The sequence below is a fragment of the Macrotis lagotis genome, chromosome 5 (genome assembly GCF_037893015.1).
Source record: "Macrotis lagotis isolate mMagLag1 chromosome 5, bilby.v1.9.chrom.fasta, whole genome shotgun sequence".
In the NCBI taxonomy this organism is placed as follows: domain Eukaryota; kingdom Metazoa; phylum Chordata; class Mammalia; order Peramelemorphia; family Peramelidae; genus Macrotis; species Macrotis lagotis.
In genome coordinates, this window is record NC_133662.1 from 204,576,595 (window position 1) to 204,598,288 (window position 21,694).

The window sequence follows — 21,694 nt, forward strand, 5'->3', positions numbered from 1 at the left end:
TTGTAGGTATATATGCAAATGTATATATACTTGTACCAATTTATACAAAATTAGATATTTTGTGTCAGCACAATATTGTAATTTTAAATGCTAAAGTGAAATTTTAATTACAATTTCAAAAAAAACCTTTCTAACTGCTACATCTTTATACTTGTTTACATGTTTTTCTCACACAGCTCCTAGCCTGCTATTATATCCTCTGTATTTGTGTGTGTGTGTGTGTGTGTGTGTGTGTTGGCTTAAATAACATTCAAATATTAATTAATGACAACAACTTGAATTGATTTGCATCCTTAGACATATTCAATAAGTCTAGGCAATCAAAATACCAAGGAAAAGATTATCTTTTTTTCTGATTTTTCCCTTCAACTAATTTCTTTACAATAAAATATTCATTCAACACAAAGTAACTGAAATTGTATTGTTGATATCACTATTTAAAAATTAAAGATTTGGGGGGAAATTAATATTATAACTGACATTAGAAAATATAAAATCTGAATAAAAAATTAAATAAAACATTCTTTTCTGATACATATGATGGGTATGTTTGTTTCTATGTGTAATTTTCTTTCTTTTTTTAGGATTTCTCTTTTACTCTCATATAAAGTGAAAAAATTTGATGATATGTATGATTTATAAAGTAAGACTTAATTAAAATGCTATTCTGATGCTTTTCAGTCATGTTTGGGTAAACTCTGCATTTTTCTAAAGGCAGGACTTTAGGAACATAAGATCTTGTAGAGCTGATCAAGCATCTCCAGTGTGCCAGCTACTGCTCTAACAATGGCAACAAAAAGGAAAGCAAAAAAAAAGAAAAAAAATACCTGCTTTCAAGGAGCTCAGAGACATAATGAAAGAGAAGTCAAAGCACATCACTAAACCTCCCTATATGTTATAGTGTAATTGAGATCCATTTTGAAAAGTGGTAGCTGTACCTATGATACTTAAAATACTGAAATACAGTCAGCAGAAGCAAAGAAGACAGAGGGATGTATCTTCAATGTTACTTATGATAGTTCTTTTCAAAATTTCTTCCTTGTTTCTCAGAATATTAATGGAATATGAGTAGAAGAGATTCAGATATTGTCTTTCACGTCTGGCTGAGCAGATAAAATTTCAGTATTTGAAACCTCTTTTAATAGCCTCATGCAAACATAATGGACATTGTGCTGGAAAAGTTAATGAGCACATGAACAAGTATGCAATTCATGATAAATGATGTATTTTTACAAAAGACCAAATTGTGATAAAAAGTGGCAAGGGAGTGATTTTAGGGCCTAAAGACAAGGATGACCGAAAAATGCACTTTGGGGAGAGATTTTAGAAGGCATGGACTATATATTTTGCCATTTCCCTAGAACAACATTCATGCAAAGGTAGGCATAAATAAAATACATGGTTCATTTAGTAAAAATCACATGAAGTCAATACTGCTTATAAAAAATAAGGAATATTAGGATAATATGTGAATGAATTAGCATTGAAGGAATAGAAGTTAATGCTTTGAGAATACCATAGGGAAAGATGGGGCAAAAATCTGCATAAAATAAATGTCTTATTATGTCACAGATCCCCTCCTGAAGTACATAATGAGCACAAAGACCCATCTATACAAAGAAAGTGATGACAGTTAAAAGTTCCAAATTTACCCCTTTCTTATAACTTGGTAAAAAAAAATGCTATTTCACATGCATATTTAATTACATTTTTTAAATGAGAGAAAAGGAGGACCCAAAGCTAGGAAAAACTTTCCCTCATCTAATGGGTTTGTGAAATTAATATAGCTGAGAATGTCACTTTTGGCAGCTATCCAAGAGACAGTTATCTAAACTTTTTATCAGTCTCAGTGCTATATGAATAAATTCCTCTTCTCCCTCTGTTCTATAATTTACAGTGGTCCTCCAAACAAATCCCTGTGCAATAGGCCATAAGTGGACAATATTCATAACATAAGGAAAAGCTTTTAGGTTTAAATTGAAGTTGTTCACACCAGTTCAGTGAGTAGAACAGATTAGAGTTACATGAGTTACATGGTAACTTACTTTTTCACCAGGAGGGCCAATTGGACCTTGGGGACCAGGAAGGCCCTGTTTAAAAAAAAAAAAAAAAGAAAAAGGAAAAAAGAAAATAATCCAGTTAGGACAATGGCAAAAATCACTGAATGATGAATTGTTTTTCTTTTTAAAATCATCTTTTAACAATCTATCTCACATTAATTGTTTAAGGAACTCAGCAATGATTGATGTAATATTCCCTCCTCCCCATTTAACAGTCAGTTCTGGAACTTTGTTGGTGTTTTTGAACTAGCTCCCTGTCTGGCACTCACTCTGTAACAGGATCCTATTCAGAACCCTCCTGCAGGTGTGGCTATTCCTGCTGGCATTCCGGGAACACTGAATGACTCATTTTTCTCTTGGAAGAAAGAGGCCTCTGCAAGCTCACTTTGGAACACACACACACACACAACACAAACACACACACAAACACTGTATTCCTGTACTTTCTATGCTCTTCAGGTTTATTTAGAAAATCCACAGATTATATCAATTTTACATTCCAAAATATTAAAATCTAAATTTGCATTTATTGAAATATCCAAAGTGGGTACAACTACATATATATATCATATATTGCATATATTTCATATAGATAGATAGATAGATAGATAGATAGATAGATAGATAGATATTATCACAAACTTACTTGTGGTCCTGGAATTCCTTGTTGACCAGGAGGTCCAGGTTCCCCTTGAGGACCCTAAAATATTAAAAATAAAGAGATATTGATGATGGTTTTCTATACTATATATTTTAAAAATATATACCTAAAAATAAAATACCTACAATAACTAAATATAATATAACCTATACCTAAAATAAAACTAGAAATGTATTTGATTTTCTGAAGACAATTTCCTCTGGAGATACTAGTTTTTTCATATGTTTCCCTTTTGTCTGTTCAACTTTTGCTGATATTTTTAACATTTTAAGTTCTGATAGAAATAATTTTCCTTGAAAAAACATAGTATTAAGTTCATATTTTAGATTTAGAAATTAAAATATAAAAGCTTAAGTCTTGGTTCTGAGTTATTTTGTTGTGATTTTAAACATACCATATTTCCTTTGGGACCAGGTGGACCATCCACACCTGCAATACCCTGAAAAAGGAGAGAAAAATCAATGCAAGTGATTACAAAGCACATGCCCAAAAAAAAAAAAAAGAAAGGAAAGGAGAGAAAAAAGGAGAAAAGAAAGTAAGGAGAGAGGAAGGAACAAAGCAAGGAAGGAAGAAAAACAAATGAGAGTGAGAAAATCATTTAAAGAAAAAAATTTACTGCAAAATTTGAATTTTCTTTATGATTATTATCTTATATTAAAATGGTGCATTATTTAAAATTAGTATTCCTTGGCTTATGAGATTTGGGAAGAAAATGTCTATTCTAGAAAAGATAAACTAAAGCTGAAAAAGAAGAAAGGAAAAACAATCAATGATACTTATATACTTTATTACTAGAACTAGAAATGAAGTGATAGTTAGAAATGGGTTGACTATGGAAAGATATTATGGATATATAGGGAATTTAACTGGGGGGATTTTTTTATTAGATATTCAATAATTTTCCTTTCAAAGCAATACATACAGGCTGTCCTGGAGGGCCAGGTGTTCCTCGGGGTCCCAACAGACCTCGTGGACCCTACAGGAGAAGAAAACAAATCAGAAAAATCATTAAATATTCTCAACATGTGTCTTTGCCCCTGAATGTCAACTATTCACTAAAATATCTAATGCAATGTTTAGAGTATAAATATTTGTGGAAGTCTCTGTTCATCTTAAACAGAAAGATGTTTTAAAAACCTGTTAAAGATGTATAAATATTTGTGCTTATTCTATTCCACAAGCCAGACTACACAACAATGACTCTTTAGTATGAAAAAATGTATATACTTATATATCTCTGGGAAATTTTAACAAATATAAAATAAATCACTATATCTCAAGATGTGCTTTAGTTTCACTATTTTTTTTAATTTAAAGGGCAACATGAGATCCTAAATTTAAATCAGAAATCTATACAAAAGTCTACAAAAGCTCCTTGTTTATTCTTCCTGTCTCTTTATTTCTTTCAGAGTGCTTACTGGGAGCTTTTCAGAAAGGTAAACAGAGTTTTTGAAACTCATTTTCTTTAGAGACTAATTTTCTTCAATGAGGCTAACATTGCACCTCTTTTTTAATTGTTGTTGCTGTTGTTTTTACTTTTCCCAGGCAAGGTTACACAGGTAAGCAAGTATTAAATGTCTGTGGTCAGATCTGACTCCAGGGTCCATTCTCTATCCACTGAACCACATAGCTTCCTGTAATATACATTTTTTTTTCCATTTTGACTTAGTTGGCATTGGGGTGAATGGGTTTTAATCTTGATTCTGAATTTGACTTTCTTCACTAATCTGTTCCCTCAATTGCTAAATGAAGAACCTGGAACAGATGATCTCTAAGCTTTTAAAGTACAAATCCTTAACTAGACATTTGAGATCTTTCTACTTTGATCTCAAAGTAGACCTCATCTATTGTCTTTTTCTTTAGAACTAACATTATCACTTTTTTTCACATGCATTTTGTCTCTCATTCCCACATTCTCAACATCAAAATTTTCATCTAATTATTTATAAAAAATTTCCAAATTTGTACACTTTTTTCTAGCCAAATATAAATACCCTATCAACCCAAACAGGATAAGAAGAGAGATGGAAATAAGTCAAGGATCAAAATATGATTAAGGAACTTTTATGTTTTGCATATGGCTAGCTCTAACTTTGTTCCTGTAAATAATCTTATGTTATTCTATAGCCTTTATTTTAAGGACAAGAATGGAAAACCCACCTCACCAACAAATGTATATGCATGCAAGTATACATGGGTGAATTATACATTTCTATAAATGTATATATATTAATACAAATATGCATATTTAAATGCTTCACTTGACAAGTACCTATACTTCTAAAAATCTATTCAAAACCTATATTCACTATAATCATATAAAATCTAAACTTCACATCTAGAATAGATTGACAAAAAAGAATTAATTTAGTCATGATTCCTTTTTCCAAAATAGGAATTATTAATTTTTCGAACAAAATTCTATAATCAAGAAGAAAGTTGTGCTTACAGCTTCACCTGGTAGACCTCTTGGTCCAATTTCTCCATCTTCTCCCTGTCATTTATAAAACAAAAGATGCTAATGAAATGGCACTCTATATCACTTCATTATCATTTGAAAAATGAAACTTCTCCAAACATACTCTCATTCCATCTTCACCAGGAGAGCCAGGAGGACCTTGGGGGCCACGTTCTCCCTGTAAAGTAAAGAAAAATATAATTTGAATATGCTAACAAAATAGAACTTCACAAGTCAACATAGATATTTTCCTAACCAAATAACTCAGAAATCTTGGATGTGAAAACTTATTAATATGCTTTATTTGCTTTCCTCTGAATAATTCCTTGATAAACACACCTCTATATTCTAAGAAGACAGACCTTTTTTCTAATAATGCTAGGCAAATATGTCTCATAACCATAAATTCTGTTTTTTAAAAGACATTTTTCTTACAAATGCACAAATTATTTTCAGGCATTTCACTATTATGTTACAATTTACTTGTTAAATACCTGAAATTATTTTGCTATCTTCTACTATGAATTTTTCTTATTTTTTGAAGAATAGATTTGTATAGACTGTTTTCCTTTTTTTGTATTCTCATTTATAAAAACATGACTCTGCAGGACTTGAAAATTATAATGATTTAGTTTACTGAAACTGAACTGTATAGTAATTGCTTCAGATTTATAGTCTACAAACAGATTGTTTTGCTATATTTTCAAAAATTAAAAGTAAGATTTTCATTTTTCCCTTATTTTTTCTAATTCTATTCCTGAGGCTATTCATAACCTCTAAACCCTTTGAAGGAAACAAGTATAAAGTATTTTATTCCCTTTATTATTAACTATCCACTTAAAAATCTATTTTAGAATGTCAAATGGAACTATAAATGCATGGTTTTTGAGAGTGAATACTTCTCAGTGTATATAGATGATAAATGAAGGGTTCTTCCATTAACCACATTGGCTTTTATTTAGTTAGTGAATGAATGACTGTATGATGCTTTTTTGTTTTTCTTGTTAATTTATACTACTCAAAACTCTGTGAGGTTTATAATCAGGCCAATGAAGATCAGTGATCAATTATGTATATTTAGATGTTTATAAAACGCATTTGTTCCATCATGTACACAGTTCTAAATGTGGAATACAGGTTTAAATTCTGCTTTTAAACACCAATTATAGTAGTAAGGGCAAGGTCATTTGACCTCTTTTAGCCTCATCTGTAAAAAAGAGATCATAAAACTTGTAATTCCCATTTCAATAGATTGTCTTGAGACTCAACTGAGAATAGCTGTAAATGTATTTGCAATTCTAAAGATCTGTTTTAATTTGGCTAGCTTTAGTATATATATTCTACCCTAACTACATCTATAAAGGAAAAAGTAAGAGGGTGAAATTAGGCAATTTTCAGATAACAAGTCAAAATGCAATTCCAAACATATTTGCCTCAACTATCCAGAAATGTTAACTTGGCCTTAATTTATTTGGGCACTGCAGGTGTTTTCCCTACTTTGTACATATGATTATATGCATTAGATTTCTATAAATTATTTAAAAGTTCCAAGAAATAAATATCAGAAAACTTATGTTGATTTGAAGGTTTCTGCTATTATCATCAGAAAGCACATATTAAGTAGCTACTATATTTGCCAGGAATTATCTTAAATGTTGTGGATGCAAAGAAAAGCAGAAACAGTTCCTGTCCTCAAGAAACTTACAGTTTAATGGGGAGACAACATACTAAAAACTATGTATAATCAAGTTATATGCAGGATAATTTGGAGATAATCTCAGAGGGAAGGGACTAATTTTAAGGGAAACTAGAGAAATGTTTTAAGAGATGAGTTTTTCACTGAAATTTGAAGGAAATCAGCAAGAACAAAATATATAGAAACCATATACATTAATATTTTCAGATTGTTTAATTCTTTCTTCTCCTAATCACTTATTTTATTTAATTCACTACTATAAATATTTTTGGAATGCCTGTCATGTGCAAGACACTATTCCAGGAATTGTTTCAGGGATGTTAAATTAATTTAATATAAAAATTCTAAAATCTTATGGACACGCTAATGTGGTAATTCAATGAATAAAAGAATCATTCATTTTATTTACCCTATGGCCTTTGTCACCAGGTAGACCAGGAAGCCCATCAAATCCTCTGTCACCCTGCCAAATAAAAACAGAAATCACCAATTTTAAAATTAATAAAATATAAGAACAAATCACAAGAAATTGCTATTTTGAATTTTAAGGTAAAGTTCTTTCCTTTCCACCTCACTCATTTCAGTAAAGAAAAATGTCATATGGCAAACTGATATGAAAATATGACATTGAAGGAAAATTCAAATATGAGCATAATTCACCTTTGCCCCAGGTTCTCCTGGCATTCCTCTTCCTCCATCAGCACCTGGGCGACCCTAAAAAATGCCAAGCACATTCTTATCTATGTGGTTTCTTATTATATAGCAAATGAAAATAAATGTATTTCTTAATCTTCACCATATAATTAAATTATACCCTTTTTCCAGCTTTGCCAGTTGGACCAGGAGGACCTTGAACACCACGAGGACCCTATGTTGAAATAAATCAATTATTCCATTTTGCAACACAATGGATTAAAGATGTAAATATTATTGGCCAGATTAACATCTTGAAATCACAATTCATTTAATTCTGTTTATTTCAGATATTTTCCCATCCAATTAAATAGGTTAAAATTCCATTTTATTATTTTTTAAAAATTTGGTAATACTAAGGAGAAATAGCAAATCCTTTCTACTAAATTCTTGGTTAACTAGCAAGTGAATACACATGCTTCCAATTAATTGAAAACAATTTCTGAGTTTTTTAAGTATAAATGTTAGCATATGAAAATGAGGTATTATTTAGAAACTAAGTTAAAAAGTTAAGAAATCTTTACAATGTGTGCGTGTGTTTGTGTCCTAAAAAATGATTTTCTATTTCATCTACTTCCAAAAGACTATAATCTGGCTAATTTTAATAAAAAAGTAGTGATAGACATCATTATCTTGAAAGTAACCTCCTAATTCTGAATTAAAATAGTAGATTAATAATATAGACTATAGGATGAATTTATCTACATAATCAGTTTTTAACTCTATGGATCAAAACACATATGAAAAATGATATTAAAACAAACAACATATGGCAGAGAAGAAATAAGTTCATAACTTTTTAAATGCAGATCTATATGTAAGTAACCTAGTGACATGAAGCAGTGTGGTAGGAAGAAAACAAGCCTTACTATAGCAGGAAGACCTGCTAGTTCCACTACCACCAGTTCTAGTACAAACATCAACTCATTTAACATAGTGAAGTCTCAGTTTTCTCATCTGTTAAATGAGGATATTATACCTACTTTACAAGGTTGTTGTTGATATCACATGATAACAAGTGTAAAGTGCCAAGTAAGCATCAGCTATTATTACAATATCAGAATTTTATGCCAAATAGATATTTAACTTTAATAAAAATTGGTTAATTAGCTCATTTAAGGCCAATGAATGAAACTTGAAAATGAATGTAATATAATATTAAAATGATTCATTATTTAAAATGCAGCAACCACTGTAAGGTAGTGAACAGAATAGAGGCTTGGATATTATTATGCAATGATTATAAAAAATGATTAAAATGTTTCCCATTTTCATTTCTCTTGATAGCTATCTACTCAAAAGTAATCTTCTACTCAAATAATAAATATAGCTTGAGACAGAAAATAGGTTATAAGGAATTGTGTACAAATAATTTCCCACCTCTGATACTGACTACTTGTGTGACCTTGTAGAAGTCCATTAACTTCCCTAGGATTTAATTTCCAATTATTAACAGAAAAGTACTAAATTATATAGAACCTCAGAGCTTTATTCCAAATGTTGATATTTCTGAAATTTTTATTTCCAGTACCTGTCTGACCTAGAAGAAATTTTATCTCTGGTATAAAATAAAATGATTAAAAAGGGGAAAAAAGGGAAAAAAAAGTTTGGTTTTACCTGAGGACCTGGTTCACCCCCTTCTCCTTTGGCACCTGATGAACCAGGCCCACCCTGTGTAAAAAGTATAAAAACATGTTAATCAAATCCTGTTGCCAGTTTCCTAATGATTACTTTATATTCATTTCCCTAGCCTTAAAAAGAACCCTTAATGATCTCCTCAAAATATATCTCATTAAATTAATAAAAAATTACTCTACTTAAACTTGAAAGTAAAAAAAAAGATTTCTATATATAGAACCCTTATATTCTACATATATTTGTATTTTATTTAAATTTTTAAAGATGTTGCAACATTCAGTAGGAGCTATGATCTCAAAGACCCCCATAAAATAACATGACCATTTTTTCTACCAGATCACATAAGACTCTTAATGAAGCCACTTAAAACTAAACAATGTGAAGATATCCCTAATTGAATACAACTCAACAGTATCACTATAAATATAGAACTGATAGAATTCTAGTACTTCTTATATTGTATTCTCTTAAATGCTTAAATTCTCTAAATTCCATAATAATGAAAAGTTAAGATCAGATGCAATTTGCATCAATGCATTTTTATTTCTATTATAAATTTTTTTCAGATGTCTTTTTCCCATGAGAATGAATCTACATGGAAAAAATTTATATAAATATATTATTCAAAAATGTGAAGTTCAGGGCAAAAATATAATAATTTCTTTAAAAATTCTACTTTACTAAATGAAATTCATTTAATCTGGAAATGACTTTTAAAATTATTACACAAATACATGATTGTCCACATTTAAATTAAAATTGAACTTGATAATCATAACTGTTTAATGTTGAAGAATGATCTTTTAGATACACTGAAAAATATTTCTGAGGATATTTAATAATCAATATACTCTGAAAAAATAAGCTGAATCCATATAAAACAGAAATGAAAGCTATGCTAAATCAAAGAAGCTGGATTTCTAGAGCCTCCTGGTGGATTCAGAGAAAAATAGCTATTTTTGTGGCTATGCTGAAATAGTGCAGAGGGAGCATCACAAATATTCTTCTATTGAAAATTATCAGTGATATCAAATTTCTAGGAAAGAACTCTTTCAATTAATTTTTATTATCAACCAAACTGATTTACCATTGAATCAGACTGGTAATTATTATACATCACTGCACTCAAGGTAATTACAGAAACAATTTATTTTTAATTAATCTATTTTATTATATAACACGAGATAAACAACTTCGTAGCAGGAACATCATGCCTAACTTCTCAGTCTCTTTCCATTCATAGAATAGACACCTGGATCCCTGAGTTTTCTATTTAATTTTCCTCAGAGAGTCCTAGGCTTAAAAGACTAGCATATCAATAGGAAAATATAAAATGGAATATAGTGAGAAAACACACATATTACTTCCTTATTAAAAAAGTAAAAAAAAATGATTTTCCCATTCAGAATTTCCTATACCAATAAATTACAGGTCTACTTAAAATGTAATTATGAAAAGTGAAGTAAGTCTACATATCCCACTCTACTTCCCTTTTTGCATAAAATACATAAAAATTCTTTGCACCTTTTGGAACCTTTGTTATGTTGTCCCACCCAGTAAATTATTAATTAATATTAAATAAAGATAATGCAATTTTAAAATAATTTTATTTAATTTAATATAAAATTTGAATGTTAAAAAAGATAAAATTCCCAATTTTACACATTCAAGTAATGCAATAATTTTCAAGGATGTGCACATTGAAATTTTATTCCAAGTAATTTCATGTATTCATCATTTACCACAAAAGGATACAAAATGTATTTTCCCTGAATCTAGCATCATGGCAAGTATAAAGATATTTTGATGTGAATTAGACTTTCCTTAACTTGTCCAGTCAATGGCAATTTTGCTCCACATTTTTTCACAAGGTTTCAGGGTTCTGTTAGTTAAGTAGCAGAAATGTTCCAAAACACTTAATAATATTTGTCCTTCATTTTCAAAGAAGACCATGATCTTAGGGAGGTGATTCCATGACAAGCACATGAATTAGATTTGAGTGAGGGAGATGCTATGCTAAATTATCAATCTCGCTTTCTTCTCCAGGGCCATCAAGGTCTAGGGGCCAGGTATGAATCAGGATGACTGGAGACAGCCCTGGATGAAGGGCAATCTGGGTTAAGTGACTTGCCCAAGGTCACACAGCTAGTAAGTGACAAGTATCTGAGACCAGCCATTCCTCTATCCACTGTATCACATAGGTGTCCTAAAAAAGACTTACCCTTAATACTGTTTTGGAGAATAGAGGATGAAATTTCTTATTTAAATAATTACAAAAAGAATTTCCACAAAAATGGAAAATTTAGAAATTTACCATAAAGAATTATTATTTGAATCAAAGAGGGGCTATATCATATCTTTTTCATACTTATGCCACAATTTATCTGAATGCTGGTTCCTCAATAAATGAATAATATTCATCACATCTAATTGATTTGTAAAATACAATATTTCTAAAATACATACTCTATTGGACATAATGATTATCTTAAAATACAAATATTATCCAAATTATTCCTTGGGCTTAAATTCATTATTCCTAAGACAATGGCAAAAATAGAAAATAGTATTTAATTTTTTAGCTTTATAAATATTTGTCATTGCAAGGTTAATACTAAGTAATAGACATTTAAATCAAATCATAATCTTTAAAATACATAATGTGCTGCTCATTTTGTGCTGAAAATGAAGATAATTTTTCAATCTAAGTAAATCAAACATGTAGATCAAATACTCCTTCCAAAGATAAGCAAGTTTTCCTTGATTGAACAAATTATATTTATGCCTCAAAAGAATTTAGCTATCAACATCGAGGTAAATAATTTTAGTGCATATTTTTACAGGCCTGAGATATATTTTCATGTTCTTCCAAATATTCTTTGATTGCAAATTAAAATATGATGCTCATTTATTTGCAATAATAAATAGATCTTGGGTTTGTCAGATTTTTATTTTTCAAGAAGTACAATATTTAAAAGCACTTGAGGGTTTTATTATTATTTAGAATTCTATACCTAGTTTTCAAAAAGAAACCCTGCTATTTCAAGAACTTTTAACATATTATTTGGTGCGTTCAATCCAGCTGGCATACAAGAAAGGAGAAAAATAAACTTTTTTGTTCTCCAAACATTAACTTTTTCCTATATACTTTTAAGGGGAAGCAGTATTCTACCAGAACTAAAAAAAGGTAAGAAACACTTCTTGTAGCACAGATCATAACAAATATAGAATTTTATTCCTCTTCTACAAAAGTCTTCCACTGATGTCTGGTTACATCATTGGGCTGACCTTTTATTCCCAAAGCCTATATGAACAAAGCACATATTTGGATGGGTATTACCAAGTTCTTTGACTATTGCCTTCTCAGTATTAGTCTAGTTAATTTATGAGAATATTATAACCAAGAAGTTCATCTCCAAATGTTACATCCTTTTTCACAGCACATTTAGCCATTTTCTAAGGTAGAGAGGGAGTTTGACTTATTGTCATCTGAAAAACAAAACAACTTAATGAGATTGTAGATCTTTGGAAGTTTAGGATTATTCTGGTTCACAAAATAATTCAAATTTTTATGCATAACTTCAAAAGATCTTTCAATAACTCTGAATTCTAACTCAGATTCATGATCATTTACAAAGATACATCCCAAACTTCTTAACAATTTCATTATCATTTCTTAGCTATTTAATCTTAATATAAAATATTCATGTATGTGAAGAATAAATTTTTACATGTACACACACATGCACACACCTTGAAAGATATGCATTTTTAGTAAGTGGTCTCTCAATGCTTGGTATTTAAATTATGGCATTTGGGAGGGTGTAACATACCACAGGACCTGGTCTTCCAGTTAGACCCATTGGGCCAGGTGGACCTCTGAGAGCAATCTGGAATAAAATGGAAATATAAAGATCAAGCAATAATTCTTAAAAGAGAATTCTGAACCTAAATAACTGATGTAAAGAAGATATATATAGAAGCTATGCACAATTAACCCAAGCTGAATAGCTCAATGCTAGAAATGTTGCCAGTTCATCATCAATGAAGAGCTTTTTCCCCCCATAGATGATAAATGTAATATTGTTGCAATATGTCACTTTGCATGCTATAATTTCAACTTGGATAAAGACCAGAGCCATGAATCACATTGATATATTTTATTTAATAGGGAGGAGAAATCAATGTCCTGACAATTTCAAAACAATAAACAACTTAATGTAAATATAATTCTTTGCTGCAAAACCGCTCTCAAAATAAATCAGACTTTTCCATATGATAATTTTCAGAGTAAATGCATTTCAAATTATCAAATCATAATCTTATTTTTCTAGAAATATGGTATTGGGTTATTAAGAACACAAAAATTGAATTATTGCATTCTGGATATGTCAGGAAAATGTACATTTCAAATTGTTCTTTGTCTCAGTTTTTAGTATAAAATATACAAGAAAATTAATTTGATATTAGGTAAAATAAATTGGCTCCATATAGCAATGGATATCTATGCTAAATATGTGAATTGTGAAACTGTCATTTTTTAAAGTTGTGACATTTATGTTTCAGTGACATATAGTGGTAGAAATTAAATTAATAGTGTATGTTAATGTGATTTTTAGTACTGGGTCAAACACACAACATGTTCAGGTATCATACAGACAGAATTCATTATAATATGAGGCATAAACTAAACCATTCAGGAAAATTACCAAGACTAGTGGATTTGCCAAAGCCTTGATAATGACTCTCCATTTGACCTTGAAACAATACTCCCTAATTCTTAAGGTTCTTCAAGAAGAAAATTATAATTCATGTTATTTCTTTTGTTGGAATATTAAGTGTAATATATGAGTAATGCAAAATCCTTTGATAAATTATAAAAACAATACCTCTAAACTAAGGTAACTCATTAGACAAAATGTTGGAAAGATCTGAGTTTAAATCCTACCTCAGATACTTCTAAAGTCAATTCTGCAAAAATACTTAACCCTTCGCTTATTCACTTTCCTCATCATTTCCTCATTTGTAAAATTGAGGATAATAATCCAGAGCTGCTTCAAGGATTAAGTGAGATTATATATATTATACATATGCATATGTATAATATATATGTATATTAAGTGCTTCATAGATCCTAAAAGCATTGTATAAATGCCATCAATTTACTATTGTGGTTCTTATTAATTAATATAGAGGGTTCAATAAAATTGGTTTCTTTAAGTATACATGACAGGTATTGTTGGGAAGCAAATTCAAATAAGTTTAAATCTTTCCACCTATTGACTATTTAAGAATTAAAATGTTTTTTTTTTAAATAGACTCTAAAGACAATTTTTCCAGACATATTTAGAAAACAAAGTGGCAGGTATTTGGGGCTCTTCACAATCTCACTGCAACATATCTTCCCAAACTTTATTTCATATTACTTCCCTTCACATAGTTTATATTATGTTCAAAATTACCCACTGGTCACCCCTGGTTCTATCTCTGTCCCCTTCCTCCTCTGTCTTTTCTCATGGCATCTGCCTTGACACTATCTCTAACTATTCTCCAAGTCCAGGGTTGTCAATTATATGCTATGAAGTTACATTAAATCAGGATAAGATATAATTTGGAAAAACAGCAAAATATATAAAAATAGAATAAAGGAAAGATAATGTTAATATGGTGTTTTAAGTGAAAATGCTATAGTCCCCAATTCTATTTGATTTTGATGCTATTGCTCCAAATCATTTCCTTCCTTTAAGTATGAATTCAGATGCCATCTTCACTTTATATCTTTCCCTAGTCATCCCACAGGATCTAATTTTTCCTTCCTTAAATTTCTGCTGTTTTCTTTAGATCTTCTCTTCATACCTAACTTAATTTTTTAAATATGATTGCAAATAACTCTTCGGCTTGAGGTTTGTAAGTTCTTTTGTAGTAGGAACAAGCTCATAACTACATAATAATCTTGATATTTTGAACTCTGATTTGTACATAGATGTATTTAATGAATTTTAAGTTGAATTACATCTTTGGTCAGTGAATATTTAAAGGGTGGTATGATAAAATCCTACTTCTGGTGCACAACTATTGCCCATCAGACCACGTTTAAGCCATCCATCTGGGCTTCAGTTTCCTTATCTGGCAAAGAGATAATGATACTGATAGACCCTGCTTTAATAGGGGATTGAGAATAAAATAAGATAATATATGTAAACCTCTTCATTGCCTTTAAATTGCTATATTAAATCTATTATTTTCTAAACTATGATTATGCGACCTGATATTTCAGCACTTCAGTTTCTTCATCTGTTGAATAGAGTATATCATAACTATATTATCTATCTCATAGGGATTTTATAAGAAAATCATTTTGCAAAATTAAAACTATTATATTAAAGTGACTTATTTTCATTATCATAATATTATATGTTGCCATGAACCATAGAATCTTTTATAATATTATTCTTACTGTCCCTCTTCTCTAATAATAAGAGCTAAATTTTTAGTGCTTTAAAAATAGCAAAGAACTTTTTTTTAACCTGACATTAACTCAGAGAAATAGATAATTATGCCTATTTTACAGATAAGAAAACTGAGAATGAGAATTTTAAGAATTTTCCCAGTCTAAAATCTAGTAAGTATTTGATTCAGTAATGACATTCAGATCTTCATGACTCCAAGTTCAGCACCTTACATACTTTGATGTAAAATAAACCTAGTTTTAGGTGAGAAAATATATTAAAGATGCTATTTGAATTTTGTCCTTTCCTATTGCATTAGAGTAATTAACAAAATAGCATCTAAAATACATATTTTATAAATCTGTATCTGACAAAATTTATTAGCTGGAAATATATAAGGAGGTATCATGCCCAGATAAATTTAATAGACTATAAAGACTACAATTTGATGTCTACTGAATTATCTAGACCATATATTGCATATTCTAGAGTAATGTTGTATTTTAATTCATAGTAGTTAAATCTTAGTCACTTAGTTTTATGGACTAGTTAACACTGTAGAGCATGGAGTTAATGAGCCAGTGGAAATGGGTATGATCTCAATTGAATTTACTAAAAGTAAAGGTCTATTTCTATAACTTGTGCCTCTAATATAGAACATGTTCTTGGATTAATTTGACTTTGAATTCTCATTGATTAAATGATTACCTCCATCAAAAAAAGGGAAGTACCATGAAGGCATTAAAATATATACATACCCTTCATTCCCATTTTCATCTTAGTTCTGGCACAATAAGTGACTGCCTCAAAAGACTGCTGTCCTCCTGAAATGACTGGTTTTGTCCCTATTCTTAGTTATCCATTCAGGAGTCATTTGATGGAAGATTTTCTCTCACCAATGAAATGACAGACCTTTGCTATAATGAAATATTCAGAAGTCACTAGAATTTCATTCTTTCTTACCACTATAATTAAATGTTTTGTATAATTTGTGACAAAAGAAAATCTAAAACTTTCAAAAATTTGTTACTGTTGTTGAAAATTTGTATGATGGTGAATAGTTTCAGTTGTGTCTGCTTCTTCACCATCTCATCTGGGGTTTCTTGGCAAAGACACTCACATGGTCTGATATTTTCTTCTCCAGGCAGATGAGGAAACTGAGGCACAGTGACTTACTCAGGGCCACAAAATTAATAAGTAACTGAGAGTGGACTAGATCTCAGGAAGAGCCTTCCAGATTTTCACTTAGAAAATAAAAGCAAGACAAAAACAAATTAAAACCTGCATTCTTACCCGAGCCTGCTGAAGAATAGCTTGAGCCTGAGCTTCTTGAGCAGAGATAGTTGGTCCTTTGGAGCCATCTCCACCATAACGAAACTATAAACATTAGATAAAGTAATAAAATTAACTTTGTAAATTTAATTTCTATATTCCTATTAAACAAAATTCCTAAGAAAGTGCATGATAATAATTAACGTTGAATTTGCTTGTTCTAAACAGACATAATGAAGCAAGAACTGGTTTCTTGTCTTCATCTCTCCTCCTAACTTCCCTGGCTTCCTTTACAAAGTTTGAATAGAAATGATACAGAAGTCTTTAGCAGTTCCTCTACTATCATCCCCAACTCATGCCATTCCTCTGAGATTTTCGTGAATTTACTCTAAATGTAACACATTTGTATAAGGTTGTTTTACATTCTCTTTCTTGGATATCATTTGAGTTCTTTGAAGTTGGAGACTTTTTTTGGTTATTTTAAGCTCTTAGCTTAATACATTGAAGAAATCAATTAATCAATACTCATTGACAGACTAACTCAAATAACTTCAGACTTTGCAGAGAAAAGTTTAAATCAAAGTAAGTGCATATTCTACATACCCTTTAATTAAATTTAATTCCACACATACTATAGACCTAGAATTGTACCAACTCTATGAATCCTTTCTTGGACTCACCATTTTTCTGTAGTGGAACCTTAGGTAATTCTTTGTTTTGCACATTCCTAGGGCACTAGTTATATTTTATGATATATCATAGTTATCTTTACCTTCTTTCCTTATTAAGTTATAATTTCCATGAAAGCAGGGTTTATGTTTTATCTAACATTTGTATCTCCCTGAATACCTTGCATTGTCTTCTTTTTTTTCGATTGTTGCCAGGCAATGGTGTTGAGTGACTTACCAAAGGTCACATAGCTAAGTAAATATTAAGTGTCTGAGGCTGGAAATGAACTCAGGTCCTCTGACTCAGTGCAGGTGCTCCATACACTGCTCCCCAAGGATTGTATTCTAAGCCAATGGTGTCAAATTCAAATAGAAAAGTATCCCTAAAGCTAGCATATTGACTAAGGAAAATAACTTCTACTTAGATTTTTATTTATTATGTTATACATTTTTATTATATTTTATCTGTTCAGTCAAAGTTGGGAAATGACTGTGAATTTGACACCTCTGAGCTATACCATAGCTACTTATTTAATGTTTTCTGTTTTATATCACCAGTAGACTAAGATAATAATATATTTTTGAAAGCATCAATGATCTGATGAAAGTCATTAACCAAGGCTGTCTTCTGCCCTGAAAGAACTTTGAATGCCCACAGTTTATTGTTGTTTTTTTGTCAGCTGTGTCCAATTCTTCATGAACCCAGTTAGGTTTTCTTGACTAAGTTGCTGGAGGAGTTTACCATTTCCTTCTCCAGCTCATTTTACAGATGATAAAACTGAAGCATGTAGGCTTAAGTGAATTATCCAGGGTCACATAGCTAGTAAGAGTCTGAGGACAGAATTGATTAGGAAGATGAGTCCATTACTCAAGGATCAACACTATGCAATGTGCCACCTAACTGGTTCACTATTTCAATTATAAATTATTTATTCTCTCTTTATGGTAAGATTTGGGTTTGAAATATCTTCTGTATTGGAATCTTAGTGAAAGTAATCTAACTTGGAGGCAGTTAGGTGGTGCAGTAGATAGAGCACTGACCCTGGAGTCAGGAGGACCTGAGTTCAAATCCAACCTCAGACAGTTAATAATTGCCTACCTGTTTGACCTTGGGCAAGTCACTTAACCCCATTTCCTTAAGCAATAAATAAAAAAAAAAGAAATTCATCTAATTCAGAGGCAACATAGAGAGTGGGTATCTATATAGCTAGATACAATGTCAAGAGACACCATGTTTAAATTCTAGTTCTGACACTGCCTATTATGTGAATCCGGCTAATAACTGTCCTGGGTTTCATATTTATAAAAGGAAGGAAATGGACTATACAACTTTTAAAATACTTTGACTCTAAATAGTACTGAGAGCATAGAAAGCAATTAAAAGTACTTGTTGATTGATTTTTTATATTAATCTATCATTAAATTATCAGAGCATGGAAAAAATTCCCAAGTTTACACAGGTATACCTTGCATTATAAATAGATACATTTTTGAAAAGGCATATTTTGATTAAATAATACTTTAAGTAAACCAGTGAAATTCTATATTTAGAAGAATTCATTACAAAATATTTTGGGGGAAAGAACATTGTATCTTCCTATATTTCCCAGGCTCAAAGAACTAGCACCCATGAGTCAAATCTTAATGTTGATGGGCAAAGAAGTTTGACCTGCTACACTTTTTCCTACTTGAGATGATTTACCAATCATGAGACAGTCTGTCATATCCTCCCCCTTGGGGATTCTCCAGAATAGTGACTTAGCCTGAATGTCCAAGTATATTTAGCACTATTAAAGTTCAATGCTCTCAAAATCAAAGGATTTACCACCCTTATCCTTTTCCATTATCAAGGATTACCATAATGTACTAGTATACATTCCATAAGTAAAATAATTAGTTTAAGAGATCATTTGCCCCTTAATTTATTTATTACCCTGATCATCATAAAAGAATTTTTCTAAAGTAAGACACATTTCTAACCTTAATGGACTGACTTAAAGCATATTAAATTAATTCTAAAGAGAAGAGAAAAATTGAAATGTACTAGAAGACCTGCCCTTTACATTTTATTAGCTTTTGAACTATCAAGTACGTGCTTATTCTTTGTGGAATTGAATTCAGAGCATATTATTTAATCTTGTTACCAAATAAATTCAGTAGGATATTAATAAAGTTATGAATAATTGGAAGCAATGTCATAAATAATAGCCAAAGAAAAAATCTTTAATGCAATTTATGAGAATCAACACTTAAGTTAGATGGGAAAGAAGAAATTAATACATTTAGAGATTTGAATTAGAAATTAGATCACATTTTTTGGTTATTGGGATTTTGATCCAAGTAAGATATTGCAAAGATTCACTGAATTTGTTAACAATTTGCCCAATTTCTGAAGTTTCACTTTTTCTATCTTCAAATTGGAAACCTTACCTTTTTAAAAAGTTTTATTAATATATTTTGTTTTAACATTACATTTAAATTGCAAGAGAGCTCTCTTGTAGCAAAGTAATCAAGCAAAACCAACAATAGAATGATCTCATGAAAAGTATATTTAAAAGTATACATAATATTGTACAATTATGGTTCTCTCTAATACTAATTTTAAAGTACTTTTAAAACTATCAATAATCTATTATGATGTTTAAAAATTGTTCTGTCATAATATATAATCTAAACTACATGATAGCTATTTAAAACATACTTACTGGTAACATTAACATGGTACCAGGAGGACCAGGTAAACCATCAGCTCCTGGTAAACCAGGACGACCAGCTGGACCCTATGTGTAAAAATGGAGAACATTAAATCATTTATCAAGAGTCATTAAAAGTAGAATATCAGGTTACAATAGAAACTTATATGAGATTTTTTTTATTTTATTCTTTCTTCTTTAATTATATCTTTGTCAAATATGCCCAGAACTGCATATATATATATGTATGTGTATATATATATATATATATATATATATATATATATGTATATATTTCCTATAACTTCAGGAATATATGTTTATGTATACAAGAATGTACAAAGGAATATAGATATATATATATTTATATTGCCCTAGGCATTGATTAAGTTGTAAATTGCCTGAACTGAGAGACTAAGCACTTTTTTTGAGATTGATCTATTTATGACAGATTAAATTGAGTAAAGGTAGACAAGCTCTGTCTTTGAGATGAACTTAAATAAATAATAAAAGTTTGATTTCAAAGTAAAATCGATTTTAAAATTTTACTATCTTTCATTCTAGTCCATGTAAATGATTACTGTATTAAAGTATAAATAAATTATGTTAGAATTATTAAAGACATAAGTTTTATAAGTCAGTTTCATGTATGCATTAATGCAACATAAATATTCAGAAATGAGAGAGTGGTCATGCCTATGGATTAAAGTAAGGAGAGTAAAGTGAAAACATTGTATTTTATATTTAATTTCAATGAAGTAGGGGGAAGTATAACATATTAAAAATACAAAATTTTTAAATAATCAAATTAGTGTAAAAAATTCATAAAATTGTTGCTTGTTTTAATAGTAACTTTTCTAGTAAATGAACTTATGAACTTATTGTTCCAAATATTTTCTCTTTTTTTATATATGCAGACTCTAAACTTTCTCCCACAGTAGTCTTTCAAGTTATTTTAAAATTTAGTTGATTTAAAAAATAAATTATAGAGATCTTCAAAAAAAGGGATTAGCCTGCTTGAGTTCAAATGGCAGAGTATAAATTATAGGGCAAGAGGTTGAATAACTCAGAATTTTGCTTCAATGAAATGTTCTCCATTAAGGAAAGTCTAAATGACCATGTATTAGATATATTTCAAATGGAATTCATGCTTTGAGTAGGGCTTAGATTCAGTTATTCTATGAGCAATGAATCTCTCATGATATGACTTTCAGATATATGTATTTAAATATTTAGTACTGAGTTCTCATAAATTAGTCAAGAATGAGGAATAAAAGTTATTTAGGTGTTGGTTCTGAATATGATGAGTGAAATATCTCCATGTTTTAATTTATATTTAGAAAAAAATAATTACCATTTCTTAGTTTTCAATCAACAAACTCATTTCTTCTACAGAATATATGTGA

At 30.1% G+C, this 21,694-nt stretch overlaps 1 protein-coding gene across 1 annotated transcript in view; it reads right to left on the minus strand.

The window, feature by feature from the left end:
• LOC141489455 (uncharacterized) overlaps nucleotides 1-21,694 on the minus strand; it is a 216,996-nt gene that overhangs the window by 87,223 nt on the left and 108,079 nt on the right. Inside the window, exons 12-24 of the mRNA XM_074190069.1 lie at nucleotides 20,301-20,375; nucleotides 16,949-17,032; nucleotides 13,040-13,096; nucleotides 9,186-9,239; nucleotides 7,690-7,743; nucleotides 7,536-7,589; nucleotides 7,285-7,338; nucleotides 5,304-5,357; nucleotides 5,171-5,215; nucleotides 3,644-3,697; nucleotides 3,116-3,160; nucleotides 2,707-2,760; nucleotides 2,046-2,090 (exon numbers count right to left, since the gene is read on the minus strand). Of these exons, the coding sequence (XP_074046170.1) occupies nucleotides 2,046-2,090; nucleotides 2,707-2,760; nucleotides 3,116-3,160; nucleotides 3,644-3,697; nucleotides 5,171-5,215; nucleotides 5,304-5,357; nucleotides 7,285-7,338; nucleotides 7,536-7,589; nucleotides 7,690-7,743; nucleotides 9,186-9,239; nucleotides 13,040-13,096; nucleotides 16,949-17,032; nucleotides 20,301-20,375 (729 nt within the window). The remainder of the gene's footprint in view (nucleotides 1-2,045; nucleotides 2,091-2,706; nucleotides 2,761-3,115; nucleotides 3,161-3,643; nucleotides 3,698-5,170; nucleotides 5,216-5,303; nucleotides 5,358-7,284; nucleotides 7,339-7,535; nucleotides 7,590-7,689; nucleotides 7,744-9,185; nucleotides 9,240-13,039; nucleotides 13,097-16,948; nucleotides 17,033-20,300; nucleotides 20,376-21,694) is intronic.